The following is a 26,273-nucleotide window of genomic DNA, read 5'->3' as shown; positions in this document are numbered from 1 at the left end:
TCACTTTGAAGCCTCATGTAATTGGGGAATATGTAAGGGAACTGTGTAGGTGGAAGTAGGGGAGGAGGAAGCAGGGAAGTGAGAGAAAAGGCAAAGGAAAATAGGAAGAAGGGAGAGAGGGAGACCTCAAGGCAAGCTGTTAACTGGTTCATAACATGAATTTAGCATATATTAAACATAAATAACAATTACTAGATTCATGCATAACATGAATCTGCTCCTTACAGGAATACCTCTCCTAGAGCCTGCAAAAGTTTCATTATAGGAGCTTTGTGTCTTTAGTCCATCATCTTACTGGAAAACTTTACGGAAGCTCATCAACAAGTTTGGAAGTTATTCAGAAAAGAAACAGCACAGTGTGGCCACGTGACCTCATTTTCTCTAGGAATTGTCCTTATAAAATACAGTTATGCATCAGTCTGAAGCATGAGCTAGTTCATATGTAGAACCAACATTGAACTGATTAAAATGGCTTATTTAAAGGTGGGAATAATCAATACTGACGAAGATGCAGCACTGATACCTGCAGGGACCTCCTCTATCAAATACACTTAATGAAAAGCTAATCTGAAAATGCAGGGAACAAATTCCAAAGGAGAGAAGAAATTAAGTTTAACACTGAATTATGTGCTAGTTCATGTTTTACCACTTCTAGAGTAAAAGATTGAAGTAAACAATGGACTTCCATCAACCTTACACCATGAAAGTAAGATAGGGAATGAGAAAAAATGTATGAATGAAAAATTTTATTATTTCTCCTGTAATAACAAGAAATACTGCCTGGTTTATTATTTTTTTTAGTTTATGGAAAATGAGAAAATTATAATGAAATTATTTGAAAAATTGTCGTCATCTTTCAGTCATTTAGTTGCTATTTATGAACAAATGACGCATTTCAATTTTAGGTTATCATTACAATTTAATGGAACTGCTATTGAAATATTACAGTATGTTATGGTGTAATGAAGAATGTACAAAGACTAACTGTAAGTGACACACCATGCTAATGTCAATGGCCCACAAAAAAGAAAGGTTTTACTCTGAAATTCAGATATTGGACAACTTATTTTCTTTCAACTAGCAAACAAGACTTCTGTCTTTTTGAAACAAAAGACTGCTCCTTTGTAAAATGAAACATTTAAAGAGTAGAAATTACCATGTACATTAATATTTCTCTATTGTCTCTAACAAATGTATAATAAAATATGGCTTACCTTGAAGTAGAGCTGCAATTTGGAGAGACTGCTGAGATGGATGCTCTTTAAGTATATCCAAAACTGTTCTACCCAAACTGTCCTTTATGTTGGTATCAATCCCTGAAAAAGAAAGGGATCTGTGGTGGAATATTTAACCCTAAGTGCTTTGGATTATAAATGTGGTATATCAGACTCAACTACCCGACAAATTGAAAGCAAGTGGTTTTACAACTGCATTACAGCTGAAGTACATGATACATTTCTGTTTAAAGCTTGAGTAGCCTAAAAATCACATGCTGACGGATGGTTTTTATGTTTCTATATATCATGGGGATATAAAGTAACCAAATTTGGGATTATTTTAACAGATTGTTCCTAAGGAACAGCCATCCTGAAAAGGATATTTTATAAAATCAAGAATTTCTCAGAATAGTATTACTACATTTCTCTCCAAACTGCTTTAATTAACTGGGGACTTTCTAGTCCATAGTACCAGTATGAGTTTTGGGAGCAAGACTGAAAAGGTTTTTATCTTTATGTTAACAAAATTCTACTTCATGGCAACATTTTCAAAATTCATGCCCTGAATAGACTGAAATACCCATGTGTAGTATACAGGCACTATGAACAGCCACAGCATTTCCTCACAGACTGTCCATACTGCTAACAAAGTAATGTTTTGGCTTAAACTGCGAATTAAGTTTGAGACTTGCCCATAATCAGAACCTGTTGCATGTGGTACTGTGTGACTCTCTACCTTTGTCTTGGAAATGTTTGCCTTATCGTAGAATGCTCAAATTGTTTTTCAGTTTAGATGTACTTTCATAAAAAGTAAAGGTATGAAATGTCCTAAAACAAAGTGAAATTCTTCTCAGGACACTGAACAGAGAAAATCAGAGGAAGCAGGATTTATAAGGACATTCTGAAAGCATTCTCCAGAAAAGGCTGCAATTACAGTTATTTCCTAACCCAATGGATAGTTTCCTAATTTTGTTTTGTGAGAAACACAAAATTTTCTCACTGAAAAAACCCCCAAAATATTGCTGGGCTATTTAGCAGCAGCAGTTGACTTTCAGAGGCCAGACACACTAACTCACATCTTTCCTTTGTAGTAGCTACTTAATACATCTTCTGAGTCTTTTTGAAGCGGAACTAGAGAAAAGGGGATTGTTAGGTACAAAAGGCAGAAGGTGGGGAGTACTGCAGAAGTGCAGAGCATTTGGGGTTGAAGGAGTTCGCGGTGAAGATTCTACTCCACTGTCTTGACAATTGCATACTGGTAGAGTCTGTAACATGTATTAATCTAAAATAGGTGGGCTCTTTCTGTGGTCTAAAGGGCTTCCTATGTTTGTGTGATGTTCTCCAGTCCTTCCTCTTTATGAAATAAAAAGGCCCTGCCTTTTTGCGGGCAGGTGAAGATCCCTTTCAGCCTCCTTTTTCATTCAAACAGAAAAGCAACTTGGAAGGACCTTTTTTTTTCTGAAAACAGAGCTGAGATGAGGGATACACTAGTTGAGATTCAGATGAAGAGCTGTGATTAGCATATACCTTTTTTTGCAATATAGAAGTAACACAATGAGAACTGATAATAAAGATCAATGAGATCCCTCGGTGTAATGGAAGTTCACAGATCTACAAGAAATTATTTCTAAGTATTTTCATTCTCATTGGTCTTCCCACTTATCTGAGAAGACAGTTGTCTAGATGAGTAATTTACCTATAACAACTCTGAAACTTATTGTGTAGTAGAGGAGATTGTGTGGACTTTATATCCCTGTTCTTCTTTTCTTTCAGGACAAATGCAATTCTCAGAGACACAGTGCCTTCCCCCTTCTTCACAGGCACTCAGTTTATCCAGGAGATGAAGAAGCAAGAAGAATGGTGTATTTTCTAGGAATAGCTAACTGAAGGAAATAAATGCGAACATGAATCTTCTGGTCTCTACATCAAAGAATATTCTTGGCTGCCTTTCAGAGTGAATAACAAAATTTTATGTAGCCATTTTGTTCTCATAATCCATTTATTCTCAGAATATGGTGGCATACACTGAGTCATATATGGAATTCCTGAGTCTGAACATCACCTTTGTTCTCTGTGTATAGCAATTTCTTATTCTAAAAGAACACTGTTTTAATGAGAAGTACATGTGATTAGATTTGCAAAGGCTGATAAAGATAAAAGTTATTTGTATAACCAAAATTTAAGGAGGCATACACCAGATTAGGAAAATTAAGTATATTTGTTCAGTGTTTCCTGTAAATCAGATTTACCTGTTTCAAGCAAAATGCGTACTACCTCCACCTTTCCAAATAGGGCTGCTTCATGTAGGGCACTCCCTTTTTCTGTCTAGAAAAGAAATATTGTGACATTTAAAATACCAATTAATCTTTCTGTAAAGAATACACCTGGAAAATAAGTATTTCTTTTTTCCCCTCTACCTACACATAAAAAACTGAATGGGCAAGAATAAATACTACCATTTTTTATTATTCAAGACAAAAGCAAAAACGCTGTCAGTTCTACTATAAAATTAATAACCATATAAGAAAATATATTAGGAATGTAAAACAGCTCCCTGTTAACAAGCCTGCACTTGTGTAAAATTTCTAGACTCCTATTATAGGCAGAGAAAATCTAGTCAACATCATCAGTGGAACACAGCTCTTCAAGCAGAGTCAGTTAGTTTAAATGTGGACATCTACAATTAGATGTTTTAATGTGAAACGGGATCACACCCTAGAAGGTCAATTCAGTTATGTGGTGAGAGATGCCCTAGGATATCCTGGTCTCCAGCTGATGATCCAGCTGCTGGTCCAGTTGATGTTCACATTTGATCTACCTCACATCTGCCCCATACAGATGACTCAGATATCCTAAGGCACCCCCAACAGCTTTAGATGCCTATGCTTATGTCATTTAAATTCTACCTTATATGTCTGTGAACTTGATTTTGCAGATTTTTTTGACACAAAATTCTTTGTGAGCAGACTTCTGCTCAAATAAAATTTACAGTACTGAGAAACACACTACCTCTCTTAACAAGCTACTTTTCTTAGTATTTTATACTGCTGTTAATGAAAAATGTGAACAGAATAACTTTCCATCCAATAGCATTAGCATTAGCTAGAGCATTACTAGATCTCACTGAATATCTGACTTACCTCCTGGTTTTTTGATAGTAAATTAAATTTTGAAATTTATTTCTGGCAAATGTTAATGGCTTTACTGCTTGAATTTGTTTTTTCTATACTTTATCCAAGTCATACGTGCTATGGTAGAAAGAACTTAAAGATACACACACACAAAACCCAATTCTGAAATAAAAGAGTAATTCATTATTAATTAGTTGTGTCAGAATGCATCAGAGTTACAGCAATGCAATGACAGGATATTTAGAAGTAATCAGAGATCCCGAGATAGGATGTGAGCACACTGTAAGTGTACATATGTCCTACCAATGCTTAGTACATGGAGGTATAAAGTAGAGCATGCCCAGTGACATCTACATCCTGCCCACCACTTCCACTAACAGTATAACAGAGAGCAGAGGAAGTCAGTAAGAGAGTATACATATGAAACACATATCTCAAAGCAATTTCTAATATTTCCATTTTCAGAAGCAATCCAGTTGAACATTCACAGGTTTATTTGGAAGAAGAAGACTAAATATTCAGATTTACTTAGAGATGGTTTCAGAATCCTTTACTCAAATAATATCTTCAGGATATTTCCAGTTAGTTCAATTGACTTCAACGTGGGATAACTCTGCAATGACAGTGCAACCACAAAGATACACACAGAGATTACTGTGCAGCTCAGACATTTCTCAGAAATGTCACCGATCATTATAGTTCTGATTACTGAAAGAGGCTTGACATCAGCAATCTTGAAAAAAGCCTATTATCCTCTTTGTGTCATATGGCATTTCCTTTGGATTGATCACTTACTGACATGAATAAAACTCAAGACTACTGGGTGGACCTGGTACTATTAAGATAGAGTTCTCTGTCGTCGAGGAGGAGTGTTGACAGGTCAAGGGAGGTGACCTCCCCTTCTGTTCACTACTGGTCGGTCCACACCTGAAATGCTCTGTTCAGTTCTGGGCTCCCCTGCACAAGATGGAGACAGAGCTACTAGAGAGAGACACTAAAATTGTTAAGAGACACGAGCATCTCTTCTATGAGGAAAGGCAGAGAGAGCTGGGACAGTTTAGCCTAGACAAATGAAGGCTTACAGAGGATCTCATCAATGTGTACACATATCTGAAGGGAGGGTATAAAGAAGTGTAAGCCAGTGACAAAAGAGATAATGGGGAAAAACTGAAACACAGTAGGTTCTGTTTGAACATAAGAAAACTTTTTTTTTTTCTGCTTTGCAGAGCAACTGAGCCCTGGTACAGGTTGTCCAGGGAAGTTGTAGGGTCTCAGTCCTTGAAGATATTCAGAAATTGTTTGGACACAGTCCTGGGCAACTTATTCCATGGGATTCTGCTTGAAAAGGGCGAGTTGGACCACATGACCTCCAGAGTTCCTGTCCAAAATCAACCATGCTCTGATTCTGTCAGGGATAGGAATTAGTGATGCATACACCAACAATGAAATCCACAGAGGTTCAACTGTTAGAGGAAGCCAGAGCACTAAATTTTATTTCTAAGAGATTGAACTGCAGAGATGGAAACCAGTTGCACCTTGACTAAAATTGCAGAGGTAATTCTGTACTAGTAAGGAACCTTGTTTAATGGAAAAAATGGATAACTTTACTGACAACAACTTTCTAAAATCCATTGCTGTACTACGATCTGAGACTGAGAAAGATCAATGTTCCAGCATACTGAATCAACAGCTTTGAGGACAAGGAATAGGATCTATCCTCAGATGACTCAGTTAAAGGGTGGAATACAATCACTGACACTTGCAGCAGTCCTTTCTGTTGATCAAAACTCCCCACTGGAAGAAAGGTAAGTCATATTTTCCTTGATGAAAGCACACATCTTGTAAGAAAATGAACGAAAACTAACATGAGAAGGGAAACTTCCTGCAGATGTGTAAAGCAAACGAATCTATCTGGGGTCAACTTGAGAGCCAGAAGACAGTTCTGCTATGCAAAAAGGGCATAGAGGAACTTAAGCCACTTTTACGTATGTAATTTGTAGAGTCGGGAGAGTTAAGTTAAATGTCATTTTTTTTCCTTATATACTTTCTTGCTTCTTAGTCTATTCTACCATGATATTTCCTGTCATATCAGAACACGATCCTAAGATGCTTTACAGACATTCCACACTGCCCTGCATTTTAGGGCAGTCTATGCTTTATAACTCTGAGCTATCAGACAATACTAATGAATGTCATATCCTGGAAATGAGACATATACTATGAACAGTTTGCTCAAAAGAGGAATTTAAAAGGCACACCATATCAACAGTGCCAGGATTGGTACACCATAAAGGTGATTTTCTGAACAAGAGGGGAACTATTACCATGAAACTGAGCTAAAATCAACCTGAGAATATGGAGGTTGAAAGCACAGTTGTAAGATGCAGATCCATAATCCTGCATAAGATGTCATGGAGACGAATGCTGACACAAATCTTAAAAGCCCTAGGCAGGTTTTCATAGTAAAAGTGAATAACTAACAAGTGAATCAGATCCCTTGACCCAAAAACTACCCAGAAGGCAGAAATGTCCTTGTTACCAGACAGTTCAGTTACCAAATTCTGCTTTAACTTAGAGGAAATGCTGAACCTTGGGATGAACAGGGCCAAGAGAAATTTAGACTGGCTGAGTAGATGTATCTCTCTTTGTAAATGTACGTCTTACTACTTGAAGGTAGGTTTTTTTTCTTGTGCAATAGAGCATTTGCACAAATTGCAATTAAAAGAAGGATTAAAAACTATAGTTGCAAATAATTTCTATATATTAAGATGAGCTAGATCTTTTAAGTAGATCTTTTTCCCTTATAACGGTGTACTTGTGCACTAATATATTCTTCTTGTTTATACTACAGCAAGTGAGCTTAAGATTTATAGACAATGATCACTGCTTTACTTCCTGAAACTTTCATTGCCTTGGATCGTATTTTCCTGGCAAAGTGAACACTACCATTGTATTTGGAAAGTCTTTCCCAGTCATATTAACACGAAAACTGCTCGCAATTTTTCATGAACAAAGTGAGCTAAAGTCTGCTTGAGTTTTCACCAATGAATAATATATTGATTCTCTGGAATAAGTTTTCTGTATATGAAATACAGAGAACTAGAGCACAAATTGTGCTAAGCGTATAATAAAATGGTCCCTGCCCCTGCTTACTGCTAAATACAGGTAAAATGTCACAGCTGGACACATAAACCAAGCTAGGACAGGAGGACATTGTCAATAGGCACACCAAAATACTCAAGTCAACTTGGCATAAAATTTGCAGGCTCACAGAGAAGCATCAAGGGTTTTAAAAATTACAGATTTTCTTTTAATTATGCAAATATGCAAGAGCTTGTAATTAGGTCACTTGTCCCTATTCATAGGCGGTTTACTGAAGTTCTGACAGGGATTTCAGACAGAATCTGAAGGACAGAATGGTAGCTTTGCAAATTGATTCACGGAATATCCTTCATATACAGTGAGAGCAAAAATGAAGGGGCACAGCTTTTTGTAGGAGAACTACAGTGATAAGCAGTGGAAATTGCAGTCATTATTGGAACAGACAGGGAAAACAAATAGGGATAGATGAAAGGTAGATAAGCAGAAGGGCCCAAGATTTTAAGGTACTTACAATTATTAAACTACTGTTTACATGAAACATACTGAACTGTGCAGAATCTTAATTTACTGAGGGCCCAAAATCTATCACTCAACCAAAACCTGTGTATTTTTCATATGTTTCAATTTAAATGAAAACTTCAAAGCATAAAGAGATTAAACAGATGTGTATTGCCCACTCCTAAATTTCAGATTGAAGGATATTGGATAGACCTGGGAAATTAATACAATGTATGATTAATTAAACCAAAAATTAAATGCTGTCTTTTATTAGCCCAAATATTTGCTGTGATTAAAAGTGCTCAGGGAGTACAGAAGAGAAAGATAAGATGGCTAAAGTAAACTTCCCATTTAAACAAATACATCTTTACAATTACAGAGTGATATGTGACACGCTACTTCTATAATCATCTCTAAACGTTCCGAGAGGTTTTTACTGGCGATAAACTGAATTTATTTAACATGTGTACAATTGTATTTACCATGTAAGATTTTACTTTGTATATTGTTCTTTCCCAATCAGTGATGCAGACCAATTTAATTAACAACAAAATAATTGAGTTTAGTTTGAAGTAACAGGCTGATATTTTATGTTCTCCTTAGTTTAATAAGCTGCCAGTAATCATCAACAGAATTTTTCAGAGGCTATTGAAGTAATAACTTAACAGTAGGTACAGAGCCAAATTACCAATATGCTAAAATGCTGAATGAAAAGGAACATATTGATAGAGAATATGTACACCGGTAAGAAAATAAATAAATGATATTTCCTTATGGCAAGTAGGACAAAAACAGAAGGAAGAAGATAAACTAGTGGAAAAAAAAAAACAAACCCAAAAACCCCTGCCTCTGAATAACTACAAAAAAAAATCTAAGAATATAAATTACTTAAAAGCAATCAGAATAAAAATAAGTAAAAAAAATTATAAGCCCTATAATTTTAGTGTAGATGCCAAAGAGATCACCATCATTAAAAGAAAATCTCATTTCTTAAAAGAAGTTTGCCAAAAAAAAAAATGCAGCCACTGTATTTTTTAAAGACCAGTGAAAAACTTTTTAGTATAACTCTAGATAAAAATGGCTTAGGAGAATTCACAGTAGAGCTAAAATTATCTAAATTACATAAGAGGAAGAACACATTTCATAAAAGCATTGTGTAATATTTTGCCCTCATGTAACCATCAGTTTGTAAGTTGCCATGACAGAGACTATTTTTCTTCAATTATTCTATTTCTTAAATATCAATTCAGGCATCAGTTTCCTTCTGAATTTTTTCTCATTCATTTTCTAGAGATAGAAAAGAAATTGTACATTCAGAAATATGCATTTGAAAGTTCTGTGTTGCTGTAGCATTAAACTTTTCTAAATTACTGAAGATGTAGCAATAGTAAAGGACAGATAAAAAATGAGCTGCTTACATTAACCTTTGCAAGCATCTTTCTTTCTAGTAAAGAAAACCAAAATCAAATTAAATTGAAAGCCTGATGGGAGGCAAACTCACAAACAGACAAATCACAGAAAAGTGTTTCACTTTAAAATAGTTTGAAGCAAGTACCAACATTAACTCAAAACATGCAAGAGACAATAAAAGTAGTAAAACAATTTTACCACATTTTCCTTTGGAAGGCACTTGAGAATATCCTCTTTTAATCTTAAAATACATTAATATTTTCTGATTTGCTTTCTTGCTTTTTCTTTTTTTTAACCTATCCTTTCTTCCCCACTTCACATTCTTTTTCTCAAAAGTTGAAAAACATGATCTTGATGGTTCCAGAATCCAGAAATAAAACTGCATGGAATCCAGGTCCAATCTTTCTATGTAAAAGGGAATTTTGTGTATAAAGGAGTTTGATTAAATGCACCTAAAGCTTAAAATGGATATAAAAATTAATCAAAGTTAGGCAAAGTTCGCAAGATTTGTTCACAGATTCACAGAATCTTCTGAGTTGGAAGTGACCCAGAGGGATCATGATGTCCAAATCGCAAGTTAATGGCCCATACAGGGATCAAACCCACAATTTTGGTGTTTTTATCACCAGGCTCTAACCAACTGCTAAGTGGTAGAGAATGGCTGAATGCGACTCTAAAGTAGATATAATTATGTTTGGTTGGGGTTTTTTTCTGAAAATAGATATAAACCTGAAAAAACCTTAATTCAAGCATATTTTATATAGCAAGAGAGACAGCAAGAAAGTTATTTTAAATCTGAAGATAAAATCCACACTACGACAAATACAATGGCATCAATAAAATCAAGAGAAATCATAAGATCGAGGTAACATTTCAGAACACATAACAGAATCCAGTCCTCTGCAGTTAAAAGGCTTGGACACCTTCCAGTACAAAGAATTGAATAGAAAATGTACTGCTGCTGTACCTTGTGTCTCTTCCCATCTATGTCTATTTTATTTAAAGTTACCCCTTTTACGTCATTATCAGTTACTGTGCATAAAACTAGACGCAACAAACAGCTGATGGGTTGGAGTCTGTAACTGCAAGCGTGTACTGCTATAGAATTTTATCTTAGATTTATACAACAAGTGCTTAGAAATGCAGAAAATCAAAATTGTTATTACTTAGTAACTTGAGTTTAGAATGGAATAATTACAGGAAAATGAGCTCTCAGTCAAACTGTTTCAGATTGCTGTGACCACGAAAGGCCATAGCTTTAGAAAATCAGCTTAGTATCTTTACAGCCACTGCTGTAGAAAATATATTTATATACACCTACACGAACAGTTGATATGATTTGTGTATCTACATGTCTCAAGACATTAAAACATGCACCCAGCTTTGAAGAGATGTATCTTTCTTGAGTTATCCCTTTTAACACCTCCCTTTTTGAGTTGTAATAAATAAAGCTGTATTATGTATCACCTTGCAGCATTTCTAACAAAGTAAATGCAAGTTTACTTTAAAGAAAGAAATGTAAAAAGTTACTTCATTTAAATAGTAGTCTAATCATAAAGGAAGGGAAAGGGGGGAAGGAAGGAGGGAAGGGAGGAAGGAGGGAAGGGAAGGCAGGAAGGCAGGAAGGAAGGAAGGAAGGAAGGAAGGAATTACACACTAACTTGGCAGCTGACATCCATTCCAGCCTCCAGAAGCACCTGTACGACAGCTTTGTGGCCATTACGTGCAGCAAGATGCAAAGGAGTGTGTTTTCTTGTATTACAGTTCATCAGGTTTGGATACGCTTTGATGATCATTTTTACAACGCGCAGACGTCCATAAAGCGCTGCCAGATCCAGAGGTGTTTCCAGTTTGTTGTTTCTTATTGTGGGGTCTGTCAGCTCTTCTAGCAAAACAGCAACAACTTCTGAATGACCATACTGAGCTGCACAATGCAGTGCTGTTTCATTTTCATTGTTCTGTTAAAACAAAACAAAAGCTTCAGAAATTCATGTTTAATCACACAATAGAAATGCTCAGCTTCTATAAATTGTCTCCATGAGATCAGTACAGAGACAAGGTTTGTAATATAATGTATGGTAATGTATGTTAAATGCTTCAAAATTACTCCACTGAAATTTTAATAATAACACATTAATACTTCAGCTTGTGGCTCTCAAGCAGATGAGCTCCCTACACGTCTACACTGCTCCCAAACCATTTCAACATGCCCCTCAAAACCTTGTAGCTCATGCTATGCCAAAATCCATAACCTTCTTTGATTCAACTGTTCTTGAAATTATGATTAAGTCCTTCTCTTAGAAATACTCTGACACTGAAGTCTTTCTTCCTGTTTTTGCTGGTTTTGTACCATAGCAGTTTGTTACTAGAGAATTGAAATTATGGAGAAAAACTGTGCAATGAAAATGTATCAGGCACAAGGTTAGTTTCATGTATCACTATAAAAAGTTACTATCCAGACAACAATTAAAACTCAGAAAAAGACAAAATAGCACCTATCGAAAGACTTAACAAATCACTTAAGCAGTTTGTCTTCTCAGGGCTCCAGGGAGAGGTATGTATGTGTTTTAAGGCATATGAGTATGTGTATGCTGTGGACTGAACAGGTTTTGGCTTTATAAAGCAATGCCCCCCTCAGTGTTTCCCAAAACATTATTCAATAAACTTAATAATAAATATTGAAAATAAACATTATCTTTTTTAATTGTTCTCTTCCAGTTCTGTCTGTATACTTGCAATCCCAAAGAGACAAATAACTTCAGACAAAGAGGAAGGAAATAATTTATCAAGTTCTCTGAATTCTATATGCCATCTATATTATTAATATATCATATGTAGACTTTACAAAGCCTTAAAATACACTAGACTCTATAAATTTTAGAAGTATGTACATCGAATGCCTCTTCTGATATATGATTTACAAAAAGTTGTGACAGTTTATGAATGCTGTAAAAGTACAAAACCAATAAGCTAATGCGTTATAGAAAAATTAAAAATTAATGTAAATTCAGGAAAGATACTAAAAAAGGGAAGAGATATAATTCTAAAGAAAGAAGAAGTGACAAATCTGAATCCATAGTTCTATTTCTCAAGGAACCAGCTGAAGAAAGTTCAGGGGACAGAAAACTGAAAACAGAAAAAAACAATTGTCTTTTGAAAGACAGAAAGTCAGAGATTCAGAGAAATGAGTCTTTGGACTCCTACTCAAAAGCTAGCTAGGATAAGAGTATCCAGGCCGCACAGTAAAAACTAGAAAGGTAAGGGAAAAGGGAAGAACTTCTCTTTTTTTGGTAATGATGCATCTAATTCTGTAACCAAGAACTCAGTTCTTGGTTCTGTGGTTTTAACAACAATGCTGTCATTTTCATCTCTTCTTGCAATCTAAGATGGCTCAGATGAACTTGGGAAACAGAAGAGACAGATCAATACATTCAGGTAAATCAATGTTGCAGTTAAACTCATCGGGTGTCTGCACCACACAAGATCTGAAAGACTGGAATGTGTTTCCTGCTAAACTGCAAGACAGAGGCTGGAGAAGATCCAGGTGGAAAAAGAGAAGCTTCCAATGGCAGACATGGCTTGATGACCCGTAAGTATTTAAATCATTGTGCATTATTCAGACCACCATGTGGGCCTTCTTTATTACACAGACCAGAAATTCAGATTAAAAAATACATACTGTCACAATACTACATTGCTGCAATGTTCGATCAAACTACCTGAGACAACCTTTTTTTGCTCTAGTGACTTTTAAGGTATCCTTTATATAGGACTGGGCAAAGCAATTTTCCTATGTACACTAGTATGCCCACAAATCACAAGCAAAGTTTATTAAAATTTATTTTTAGATTTTCAATATTTCATGGACATATAGATGAACAGGCAATTGCAGCCTGATTTTGTGTACAATTAAGTATGAAACTCAGATAACTGCACACAAAATGGACAATTATGGTAATTTTTGCCTACAGTTACTGTATGTATGTATGCAGTGGAAATAGTTACACAAAGAAGTTTTATGTATAACTATACTGACATTCTGTGAGGTAAATAACAAAATACATGTTTACAATTGTAACTACCTGTCCAGTATCTGCTTATGTTTGAGGTTTTTTTCAAGAACTTATGGAAGTACTAATTGAAATATTTAGAATCTTGTACCAATGATCTAATATTGCAGCTTAAAAGTATTCTTTGAATATTAAATTTTCAAAGAAACATAAAAATTAAATTTGCTATGGCCCTTTTCCCAAAATGTGACAGACAGATACAGACACATAGAGATCAAACAGTCCAAGTTGCTGCTGCTGAGCAGCAAACTGAAATTTGCTCCCTCTGAATAAAGAATATACAGCTGAATTTTCACACAAGAGCATATTTAGAGAAAAGTCTATTTTAAAACAGCCTGGTGCATAAAAGAAAAATAACAAAATGTTATTGTTTTCATATATATATTGTTGAACAATTTTCTATGCTTTTTATTTGCCAAATAAAAGCCACATTTCAGTTCATGACCAATCAAACTGATACAAAATTATAAAGAGCTAGGTATCCCTGAAATAAAGCAGAAGAATCTAACCTGGGCAAACATGATAATGAAATTACCTACATATATGCACTCAGAACAGGCATTGTATATATTGTGTTATCAGAGCTGAGAGGTATTACCTAATTTGAACTTGATAATACAACGCTTCCTTCTTCAAAATGTAATTTAATCAACTCAGGTAGAGAAGACAAAATAATTTTTAACTTTCAAAGAGTAAATTAAGACTTGTTTAACTGACCTCTAAATTTATCTATTTTGACAATTTAGAACTACTTATATAAAATAAATCAGCTTAGAATGGGGAGGGAAAGGGAAAAGGAAAGGGAAAGGGAAAGCGAAAGGGAAAGGGAAAGGGAAAGGGAAAGAGAAAGAGAAAGGGGAGAGGAGAGGACTATTGATTTTGAGGCAGTTTGTCTTCTTATCTTTAAAGCAACATACTGTTTTGAAGCAATATTTTAAAGATCTGGCAAAATTCTTCAAGAAATTCCTAATAATTTAGTGTTGTTGCCTGTATTTTCAGTTCCAAGCATAAACAATTGTTTCTGTAGCACAGAAAGTTTATATGTTAACAGTCATTGCAACAAGCAGGTAATCTGCTATAAAATATCTGCATGCAAATCACGATTTTGTAATTAGAGCTTCAAATCTGATATCTAAGGGCTAAATAATACATCTAGTGCTGAAGAAGAAGACTAGAATCCTCATGGAAATTTCAGATACTTCATTATATGTTAGCAACTACAAGACAGACTCTATGACTGAATGGTTCTAGAAAAAGAAAGATCAAGAAATAAGAACCAAGTAAAGACACACAAAATGTAAGATAAAAAGAGTAGACCAATATTATGCAAACACAGTATTTTTAAAAAGTCTCTAATATTCATAATTAATAATATTTTTACCAAGTAGTTACTCTTATGGTCCAATTGATCTCTTTCAGAAATAAGGAAAGCATTCTATAATTTGGCTTTTAACCTTTTTAAAATTTTCTTCATTATTTGTTACATGTGTCTTTTCATGGGCATGATCCTGACTTTTTGTTGCCTTTCTCTGAATTTATTGTCTTCCACATACAGCCAGAATTCAGGCTTGTGTGGCTGCAAACTGAATTGTGCCTTCACAGCCCTGCATCTCATCAGTATTGCAGGCTGTGCTACATCATTTAGCTGCTAAGGATATGTGCCACTGCAAAATGTTCAACGTATCTTGAGGTCTATTCATTAGAGGGCAGATTAGCAAATACATTACAGAGACAGTTATTGCAGCTTGGCAGTCTGATAGTGAAGAAGTACAGGAAGTATCAAGAGAATGAATGGCTATCATGAATATTATATAGGCCCTTGTGAAGTGACTATTAAACTGTGGGTGAATTTAGGACATTTATTGCATAGTTGTGAAGACCTTTTTTTTTGCCAAGCAAGTTTTAAAGCTCCTAAAGTCCATGCAAGTACTGTACAAGCAATGATAACTCAAGGAGTGATTTAACAGACCTTTCCAAAGAATGCCCAACTCCTTTTTGTATCAAAGCATTTTGATGCTGAACTTGAAAAAGGAGACTTCCTAAATCACTGAGCCATTTCTTTGTCACATAATCCCAATGTAAAGTAATTGAACAAGACATTTGTTATGAAAAGCTTTTTGCTATTTTCCCAGTTATGAAATGAGAATTTAAATTAAAGAAGGAGAGAACAATGGGAGATTTTGGAAATATCTATCTCTATGCTGAATATACTCAAGAGTAGTCAGCTAGACGAAAAAAAATACAGAAATAAGGCTTTAATGACCAAATAATTAAATAGATTAAAAAGTAACAAAAGACTATATGCAAGACAGAGAGAGGAATGATCTCAGGATGGTCTTACTTTATGCATTAAATCAGGAAGACAGTTCCCTTAGAAGTTCCACCAAGTAAATCATTCTGAAAAAATAAAGGAAGTTTGCCTGAAAATTACTCAGTGTGAATCATAATCGTTTCTACTGACTTCCCATTGAAATTCACCTTTACTTATGTAAATGTTATTAAAAAGTAATGTAATTTGGTTGGCTAGTTTGAAAAAAACTTCTTTCAATTTATTGCTGCAATTGGCTTAAATCAAAAAGATTGCTTCTGCACTTTTCTTCTAAAGAAAGTATCGTAAGAGTTGCAAGGGAAACTCTGAAATTCATCCACATAGTCTCAAATTTAAATGAGGGGTAAAATCAAATGCAGAACTTGAAAGATATTGTGTTTTCAGGCTATTTTGGGACCGAATTGAACTTCTGGAAGCCCCTGAGGTGACACTGAAAGAAGCATGTAATGTCTCCGTTTCATTTGGAGGATTTGGATAAGTCAGTAAATAGTTAAAAGTTGGGTATTTACATCATATGAATGTATCCTGAACTCTTTTTCTTTGTATTCCAGAAGAATTGTTGAATAGTATTAAAGAAATGTGAGTGGGTTTTGTGGCAATTACAGTCTGATGCACAGGCAAATTCTACAGAACACCGAATCCATAAAAATTTCAGAAGTGTTCACATTTTTTCCCTGTAAATTTTTCACTACGCATATTCTGTATATATATAATTGGCATAGATTTTATTCATATTTAATACTAAATATTTGTATTTATTCCTGATGTTATTCACATTTTTTTCCTGCAAAAAACCCAAACACTACATATTGACCTATATGTGGCTGTTATTTATTATTCATTTTTTCACAGATTAGGATTTGTTATCAATTATGCAATTTTATGATTGAAGCTGCCATAACAAATGTTTTAGCTATCCAGATGTCCTTACATAAGTAAACATGTAAGTAGTTTGACTGTTAACAGCACACCTTTTTATCTTATTTGGTGTTATCGATTAACAAGTCTTGATCTTATACTATTTTATTGAGTTTATAATTTGCATAATTTTAAGTCTTCATCAATGAAGTTAAATACATACATTTTTGCAGTGTCACCATATTTTGTAATTTAAAACATACCCCATATGTGTCATTTAAAACTCCCATGTTAAACAATGATAGAATTCTTCTTACATAATTGTTATGCTGTAACCATTTTCTGTGTGTAGAGTTGCCAGTCTACATTCCACCACCCCCACAATATAATTGTCATTTAACTGTTTGTCTCTTTACTGTTTGTTCCAATTTTATGTAATAGGAACAGCAGGGGGCATTCAGAGCTTTAGATGCTGGATATGGTTGGATATGATGCTATGATGCTACTTAACTGCATTTTGAAAGTGTAGAATGTGGTTCAATCAATTTACAAAATACCATATAAAATCCATTATTTCATGTAATATACATTTATGCATCATGAACTTGTCATTTACTTCTTTTTTGTGTGGTCCATTGCTTTCATGTAAGCTTTTAGAAGCATTTCTTTCACATAGAATTTTAATAAGATAGATGAAAACAAAAATGTATTATAAATTAGTTGCAATAATTTTTATATCGTGAACAAAATTATTTCCTTAAAGTGCAAACCATTACATCTTAATGTGATCCTAGAAAAAAAAACCACAACAAAAACACGAGAAAAAAGTCTGACTTGAGTACACTATTTGCTGTGGTGAAAAAGTGTCATGAAAAATGGCTGTCCTTATCTCCAACTCTCAGAAGAAAAAGGAAGGAAGAAAAATAGTCCAGGATTTCTTACAAGCTGTAGCTTCAGCTCCAGAGATCTGAGCAAAGTTATGAGAGCTTTGAAGAGTCACCTGCCTTAGAGAGCCTATCTGCAAATAAGCAAAAGCCTCAGAATCCTACAGGCTCCTAAGAATGTACAACAGGTGTTAGGGTGAGGATGCCTCTCACGTGTTATTTGAGGATATGTGGGTGGAGGTGGCTCTATAACAACATGACATTTCCCTCTTTCTGTGATACAGTGAATATTCTCCTGCACAGAGTGCTAATTAGCAGCGGAAAGTAGGCGCCAGCAAAGTAGACCACATACTAAACCTGGCCATTGTCTAGAGTGGAACACAAGGAATTTACAAGGTCAGAAAAACTCTGTATGCTTGAGTTTAACTTCAAAGTTTAATACGATCGAAATTCCCTCAAAAGACTTTAAGGTAACACATTTCTTGTGAGGATTGCTCACACATTTTCTGTTATAAGGTTTTTGGGTTAAATGCATAAACAGGAGGACATCTGAGGACCTTTTTTGAGTCAGTGGGCTATAAAAGTATCAGCTGTATCCCTGCTTATTTGCTCCAGTGATCAAACCAGATACAGCACACCTAATCAAGTCTGAGAATATTCTAGAAGTCTGGAGGTACATGTGGGATTGGGGAGAAGTAGGTTTAAATTTACATTCCTCTCTCCGATCTTACCAAAATACCTTTTTCACTCTCACCCTCTCTGAAGTTCCTACACAGCTTCCAGTATTCTGTCAGTAGAATGTATGTAATGTCTTCAAGCACATGGGTGACACGCAATCCAATAGTTGCTTTTTGTTTTGTTGCACAAATAAAATGGAAAAAACCCTCTCCTTGACAAAAGGTAATCCTACAATTCAACTGGTTTCATCCTACACAAAACAGCTGATGAGAATGAGAACATTGGAGAATTATCTTAATCTAAAACTGAAATCACAGAATGACAAATTCTGAGTTTTGTTTGTTTCTTGGATGTGTCAACGTATCATAGGATTTCCCAGGAGACTGTCACATGGGCATATTTTATTACTTTATTTTCCTATATTTTGTGCACTGATACTTGATATTCACCATCCTCGTAATTGTATGGATTCCAATGTCTAGGTGTATAACCTCAGATATCAAATACATTACTCAAAGCACGGCATCTCACGCTGGTTAAGTGTTTGCAATCTAGGTCTCACATTTCTTATTTTCTCACAGTTTGCCCTGTGGCCACCCTAATGTAGGCACTGAGAGAGCAACTCATTTGTTAGATTTCACTTTGCAATTTGAGCTGCTGTGGGGTGCCAGGTGGTACCGTACCTGGACTTCATCACCCACTCCACAAGGACCTGGAAATTCTGAGCACCCTCTGCCACACTTTCAGGCCCATCCAGATGTCTCAGTTACTGCAGGCCCTTAGAAGGTACTGCATTTCTGATTTTGGACACTTGAATCCTCCTTTTAGTCACCTGAATAGTGCTGTTGGCTCCTGTGATTACACCGACCAGACCTCTGTGGAACCAAATGGTGCACATACAGGCAATGCAGACATTACAGCTTAGGTCTGAATCAGGAGCTGACTCCCACCTTCACATTCCAACAACTCTCTGACTACCCAGGCAAATTCAATAGCTTAATGGTTACTATCTGTATTTCACAGCCTACTTCCAGTCTGTAAGCAGCTCAGCCTAGATCGTGTCAAATTTTAATCAGCTTCTTTCTATTTCTAAACACTAACCCTATGAATGGACCATGTGAGAATATACAGAATAAAAACAGAAGGTGTACCATATGTTTGACAGCAGAATGCAACATTTTTATACTGCCCTTACCCACTGTAATACTCTCATAATTTTTCTTGGTCTTTCTCTTTTTATGTGTCCTTTCTGCTGCACATGCATACATGCAGTCATGGTTTGTCATTTACCACTGCATACCTGATACTTTACAGTAGTCTTAAAATATACAAAGGATATTAATTTTATCCCAAAGATTTTCAGGAACTTAATATCTAATATAGTGAAAAATACACAAAGTTCATGCAAATTTAAAACCATACATAAAAGATGCATAGTTAGAGTACGTCTTCATGTGACTTTTCAAAAACAAACAAAGGTTCTTCCATATTTCTTAAATCTAATATTCTTTAGGTCAGTGCCCATCCAGAATAAAGGTATCTGGTATGCTTGTAAGGGAAGATTTTATCAGTCTCAGAGAAGAAATTACTGAAACAATGGAAAATAGACCTTTTTCTTTTTTAATTTGTCTATAAATTGGTCAGACCTAAAGAATATGTGCTGCTCTTTTCTGATGATGTACGCAAATACTTTTTATCACTTCACCTGTTCATTCACTCTGGAGTGTGATGGTCCATGATGGATGAGAATCTTCACAATATCTACATCTCCTCTCCAAGCAGCCAAGTGAATAGGAAAGTAACCTTTATTATCTGCTACATTAGTTGATGCTTCATACTGAAGTAATTTGAGAACTATATCCCTGGAAAACAGGAGGTAAATCTAAAAATCGACAGGAAGCTAATTTTATTAAGTTTTTACATGAACATATATATTACCAATATTTTTATCCTGGAAAAGAGAAAAAAATCCCATACCTGTATTTCAAGTGAAACAGCTGCAAAAAGTGAAGACCAGTAATTTTTGAAAATGAAAGAGACAGTAAAACATAGACAAAATGCTATTAATTGTAATGATTCTCACTTCTTATTAATACCATTAATACCAATATTATCATCAGCTCTCTGAATCTGTTTCTTGCAATAAGATCACCTGGCCATAGAATCATTTTTAGGATTTGCCCGTCCAGGCTGGGTGCATGTCACTCAAGGCACTAAGGCAGAGAAGTACTCTTGTCCGAATCACTGCTGAATTCTGGAGGCAGGATGACAAGAGGATAGTTTTATGGAAACATTTCTCACAGTAAGGCTTAAGTAACAGTTTTTCCTCTTCTTTAAGGCATTATCTCAAAGACAGGTAAAAAATTAATGATGATGTAGCTAGAAATATACTACTTCCATGAAATAACTGCTTCTATTTTCATTTCCCACATTCAGCTGCCTTGTAGCAGTGAGGGGAAAAGTGACTTATTACCATTTTAATTCTCTTAATATTCCTTTCAGTGCTTTTGGTGTGGCTTATCTTACATTAAATAAAAGAGTAGTATAAGTTGGTATATTGCATCCCTGATTTTTAAGTAGCCTTCTGTACTTAACTTCAAAAGCTAAACATAAAGATCAGCTGTGTGGTATGATAACATTACCAAGTACATCAGAAAGTAAATAAATTCTGTCTTATTGCTGCATTTGTCATCTTATAGTTTGACACAGTCAGGCCTCATTAGTTATTAAGCTAAGTGAATCCCCAGTGTGGGCAGTTCTATGCACACTTTTTACAAATATGGAAACACTGACTTACTGATTTGGCTTAAAAAATCAGTGAGGGGAGAGAGCTCAATGTAGCCTATCTTATGACTAAAAATGAAACCCTTGACGACAAATTAAGACAGAAGATATATCTAAGGCAATTATTCTTCCAACCTTGATGGAACCTTATTTAATTGCCCCTTGAAAGAAAAATGTGGTGAGTTATGAGGGAATATATCCAGGTCAAAAGAAATTCCCAGCTGACTTCAAAAGATACTGGAGTCATCACATCTAAGCTTTGAGGAGAATTTAAGCTGGATTTTGGTTACTCATGAAAAGGTCAAATGCCATGAGAACAACCAAGAAATAGCAGCTCCACTACAGAAAGACTTCTGCTACACAGAAAGTTCCAGAAAAGTGACTCCTGAGGGAAACTTTTTAGTACACGTAAGGTTTGAGAGACTTCTCATAAAATAATAGTTGGTTTTGCAGAAAATGGTCCAATGAGAACTAGAGATACACAGCAGTTCCTTTGAAAGAAACACAAAACAAAGGAAGCATAAATTGAACAAAGTGGAAGAAAATCAGTAAAAAGCCTTCCACAGATGAAATCTAGAGATAAGAACATACAGGAATTGTTGGGAAGAGTCCACTACAAGAGTCAAGCTACAATATAGAACATGCATCTCCTTCATCCTTCAAGAATGCTCTGACCCATCACACTTACCTAGGGTCAGTCTTTTTTAGTGCTTTGTGAGAACTTTTTCATTTTGTACAGATATATGTCAGAGAGGAGAAGATTGAAAGTCCTTAGCCCAGTAACATTACTGGGCTAAGTGAAATTACTTAGGGAGACTGAGATTCCAGTACCTGCCCCAGATACGATTTAATTACTTAAATAAAGTAGAATAGTTTCCCAAGGAAAGAAAACCATCCAAGAATAACCAAAGAGGAGGGAATTCATCACATACAGTGATCAAGCAAGGATTTGAACAATGGTGTCCAACAAGTATCCCAGCCACAAATTCATGGTTGGGTCATTAAGTCTTATGTTCTTACTTTTCCTGAAAACTTTGAAAACTCTCAGGTTCAACCTGGTGTAAAGGGGGAAAAATTAAAATCCCAGAAGTTTTTAAAGCACAGGAACTTCTCCTAAGTGGGAAGATTTTTGTGTCAAAAGATTGTATGTAATTTTTATTTTGAATATCAAGTTTGAAAACTCAAATAGAGTGTAAAGTAGTTTATTTGTTATTTGTGGTGACTAACAAAATTAGAACCACCAGGTGTCTGTCCAATTCTCTTGCTGGCAGTGCTACCATTGCAGCAGGATCAGTAAAACGGCTTGGATTTTTCACACAGTAACACATGATGTATTTCAGCTTACTTTAATAAAACAAGGTATAACTGTGATGTCAGTTACTGCTACTTATCCTGCTGTGAGTGCAAGGGGTCATAGCAGCCAACATTGGACTTTTCAAAGGCTGCTGCTGTACATAAGTCCACATATTTAAGTTTACCCTGACTTCACCAAAAGTTCAGTCAACACTCTCTCTGAAAACATAATTTGGCTTTTGTATGTTTTGGGATTTTTATAGTTTATATTGCTAGGATTCACTTGAAATCTCGGATAGTTTCAGCGTTTATATAGCAATACTTTTAGCTTTCTGGGTAACTATTGGTTTATTGCCAGTATTAAACATACTAAATCCAGTTTTCACCTATTTAAAACCGGCAATCTTTGCAAGGCAATGCTTGTGGTTTTGCCAGTCAAAAATTAACAATAGCACAAGAAACAATCCATAAATTATGAACAAAAAGGCTAAATTTAATAGACCATATTAAGAACTTACACCTAATTCCATGGAGGTAACAATATATTAATGGATGATTCTGAATCTTCCTACACAACTGAAATTTTGGAAAATGCACAATATCTAGTTCAAGAGTATTTTAACTTCATATATTTATTTAGAAACAGAATATCCCACATTTATCAAAAGATTAATCTGTCCTAAAGAAAATAGGCACCTTTCTAGAATACAAGACACATCCTACAGTTTTAATTTTTCCATAGAAGAGTGCAAAAATTGTGCAATGAGTAAACTAAACACATAATAATCTATTCATGTGCTATTTTATGGACAGTCCAAAATCACATTAACATTCATGCAAATCACTCTTAATTTCAATTGGGTTTGGATCAATTCCTTATCTCCCACAGAGGAGTTAAGCAAAGCTTTATGTCAAAATTCTCTTTAGTGAAAATACCCGTTTTTTCCTGCTTTCAGGTGTATAATTATTAAATATTCTTTTCACATTACTTTTGCTTCACTAATGACTAATCTATACTTTTCTTTATGTCACAAAATTGCTTCCTGAAACATTCACACACTAAACATTTGTACATACACACAAAAGTATACTACAGTATTTTCTGCTGCAATTTCCCAGCAATGAAAAAGCACTAGAGCCAAGATCAGCAGTAACAATACTAAATTTCCCCCAAACCAAGGAAGAATTTGGAAGAAGCAGTATAGAATCAATAGCTTTTAAACTAAACATTTCCCATTTGTCATTACCACTTATTGATATTGATGACAGTGTCAGAACATCCTATGTTAATACGTCCCATTGGAAATAAGGCTCTTTTAATAAGTCAAGGTTTGCCAGTTTTTGGTACAAATCTCAGAACTATGCTATATTTTCTTACGTTACAGAATTAAATACCATTCTACATCAAAATTAAACATGAGGCACTTACTTATGTCCATTTAAAGCTGCATGATGTAAAGCAGTATAACCTGAACTGTCAGTGCAGTTTACGTTTGGTCCTCGCCAGATGCTGCAAATGAAGCAAAATTGTGAAGTTAATTTTTTAGCTTGGCAAGTACAGACGTGTCAGAAATTTGATCTACAAATAATTTAAAGATCTCTGCAACAAGTGTGATTAAACTTTAGAGATTAATTACCTTGAAAGAAACTTAAAATAGCAAATGTCATCTTGATATCAATATAATTTATTTATAAAAATAATTTTACACATCCATATATATAAGAGTCATGAACTTTATGTAGGACAGTCTCAAAGACTAATGACAGAATAGTCATTTCAATTAGAACTGTTCTCTCTCTTTTACTCTGGTAATTACACTGAGGTTATAATCTGTTTTTCTACTATTTTTCCACAAGTTTGTAGTCATTGTCTTTAGGTCAGGTGGTCTAGAATCAAAAAAACATAAGATTAGTGAGAATGAATCATATTGTTTAAAGGGGCAGTAAATTTATTCTTTTTACTTAACTTGGTAGTTTAGCTCCCACTTTAATTGATTATATTTTTAAAATAAATTAGATATACATTTAAAAATAAATTAATTAAATTATGTTTTGTTATCTTTCTGTATTTTACAGTCAACTTCACTTCATGTCCTGTTTAACCAGTTTCATGATCCATTATGGACTCTTCAAGAAACAGTAAAGGAGATATTTTGTTTCAAAGCGGAAAACATGGCTGCTAATCTACCAAAACCAACCACAAAACCAAACCCTGGAAATTGGTTAACAGAGGTGTACTGAGAACCAGCAGGCTTTTTTATCTAACCAACCACATTTGAAACTGATTGCATCCTTTACAGAAGCAACTTACTCTTCTGTAACAAAGTTTTCAATCATCAGTATTACAACTTCCAGAACATAAAATTACGAGTCCTGAATTACAGACTGTTTTCTTTAGTTTCTAATACAGTGCTAAACAGTCATTGGTGAGCCATAATTCCCTTCACTTCATATATTAGAAGCAAGTGCTGTAGTTTAAAGAAAATAATTTGAAGCTAATAAGTAAAAAGAATTTCTCATACTGACATTTTTCATTATCTACATCAATAAAATGACGTGTCATGCTTAATATATGACTTTTAAGAATTATTTATTATTGAATCTGTATTTTACTACCTATAAAATGGAATATATATATGTACATATATATATATACACGTGTGCACACTACAGAATACTGATGTAGACAGGTCTCTTTTTCATTGTGTGTATTTGAATGATTCATTAGCTCATAAACTTAAGCAGTTGTTTTCCCACAAGTAACACTGTGCACATACAGAATTATTTGTGTGAAACATTGTGTTCTGCAGTGAGCATAATTCTACACAACGCTGGGTACCTCACCTTTCCCTGCAATTTAATTTCTTGGAAGAACAGGATTGAATTATTTTCTTGGGTGCAAAGAAGCAAAGAAAAAGTAACTTTTTTTAAAATCTGCTCAGACATCTACAGATGTTCTTTTCTACAGAAGGCAATGTTCAGATAAGAAAAGACACTCTAATCTTTTCAGTTAAAGGAAATTATTTTAACTTCATGGAATAGTAAAAATTCAGTCCTTGAACTGATAGCTCCTCCGTAATAGACAGATGTTATTTATATGGCAAAGACAAGCTGTCTTTATCTACTGGAAGAAAAGAAGTCCTTACTTATCGATAAGGTACAACCTCTCTTATACTTTTGCACAGCCTTTATTAACTATTGTCTTATTTATTGAATAATACTTTCATCCTCTAATTTATACCAGCTTATAAGAGAATGAAGAAAACAAGAAGTGGTATAGAAAGTAAGATTTTAAATAGTAAAAAAAAATATACAACCAACCATACCATAATTTACTTGGTTTTGATATCTTGCTTGCTTTACTTAGAGTTGTTAGGATTTGTCTGTTGGTTGTTTTTTCAAAATGGAAGGATCTGTGTGTTCGTACACTATTCATGATGCACTAGGCATCACGATTAAAAAAAAAAAAAAATCAAAGAAAAACTAAAAAAATGCTCACCAAAACCCCCAAACAAATCCTTGTACATTCTCCCCTAATTTTCTCCTTTAATCCATGGACTAATTAAAACATTGTTGTACTTCCTGACTCTGTTTTAGGAAATATTTTTCAACTGAACCTGATTTTAAAAAAGTACCCTGAAACTTTATTAAAGAGTATATAAATGCACCTATGTGAAACTCCTCAGGACACGCAGGTTGGGAGGCTGAGGCTAAGGACAAAAGACAGTGAGTAAATCCTGATGACTCAGAGACACAAGACAGGATGGACAGACTAATCACTGTCAGCTCCCAAAGGGTACACAAAGACATGCTCAAATTCACAGCTTGGTTATCAAACTACAGAACACAGCAAACACGAACAGGACTCGGCTGCAGGCAGCTCTCCTCCCTTGGGCCAGCGCAGAAATCCTCTCTGAGGAGGTCTTGCATTGCGACAGTATTGCAACATTATTTCCTACAAAAGGAATGCAGGTCCAGTATATACACGGGATATTTATGCTTTAATAACTGAAAATCAA

General features: G+C 34.8%; 1 protein-coding gene across 8 annotated transcripts in view; it reads right to left on the bottom strand.

The window, feature by feature from the left end:
• Positions 1-26,273, bottom strand: part of ANKS1B (ankyrin repeat and sterile alpha motif domain containing 1B) — a 413,919-nt gene that overhangs the window by 345,664 nt on the left and 41,982 nt on the right. For all 8 annotated transcript variants that reach the window (XM_048302483.1, XM_048302485.1, XM_048302479.1 and 5 more), the window contains exons 2-6: positions 23,684-23,764; positions 19,883-20,039; positions 11,020-11,316; positions 3,467-3,542; positions 1,215-1,316 (exon numbers count right to left, since the gene is read on the bottom strand). In XM_048302483.1, the coding sequence (XP_048158440.1) occupies positions 1,215-1,316; positions 3,467-3,542; positions 11,020-11,316; positions 19,883-20,039; positions 23,684-23,764 (713 nt within the window). The remainder of the gene's footprint in view (positions 1-1,214; positions 1,317-3,466; positions 3,543-11,019; positions 11,317-19,882; positions 20,040-23,683; positions 23,765-26,273) is intronic.

Source organism: Corvus hawaiiensis, chromosome 4 (genome assembly GCF_020740725.1).
Source record: "Corvus hawaiiensis isolate bCorHaw1 chromosome 4, bCorHaw1.pri.cur, whole genome shotgun sequence".
Classification (NCBI taxonomy): domain Eukaryota; kingdom Metazoa; phylum Chordata; class Aves; order Passeriformes; family Corvidae; genus Corvus; species Corvus hawaiiensis.
This window is presented reverse-complemented; position numbering and strand designations above follow the sequence as displayed.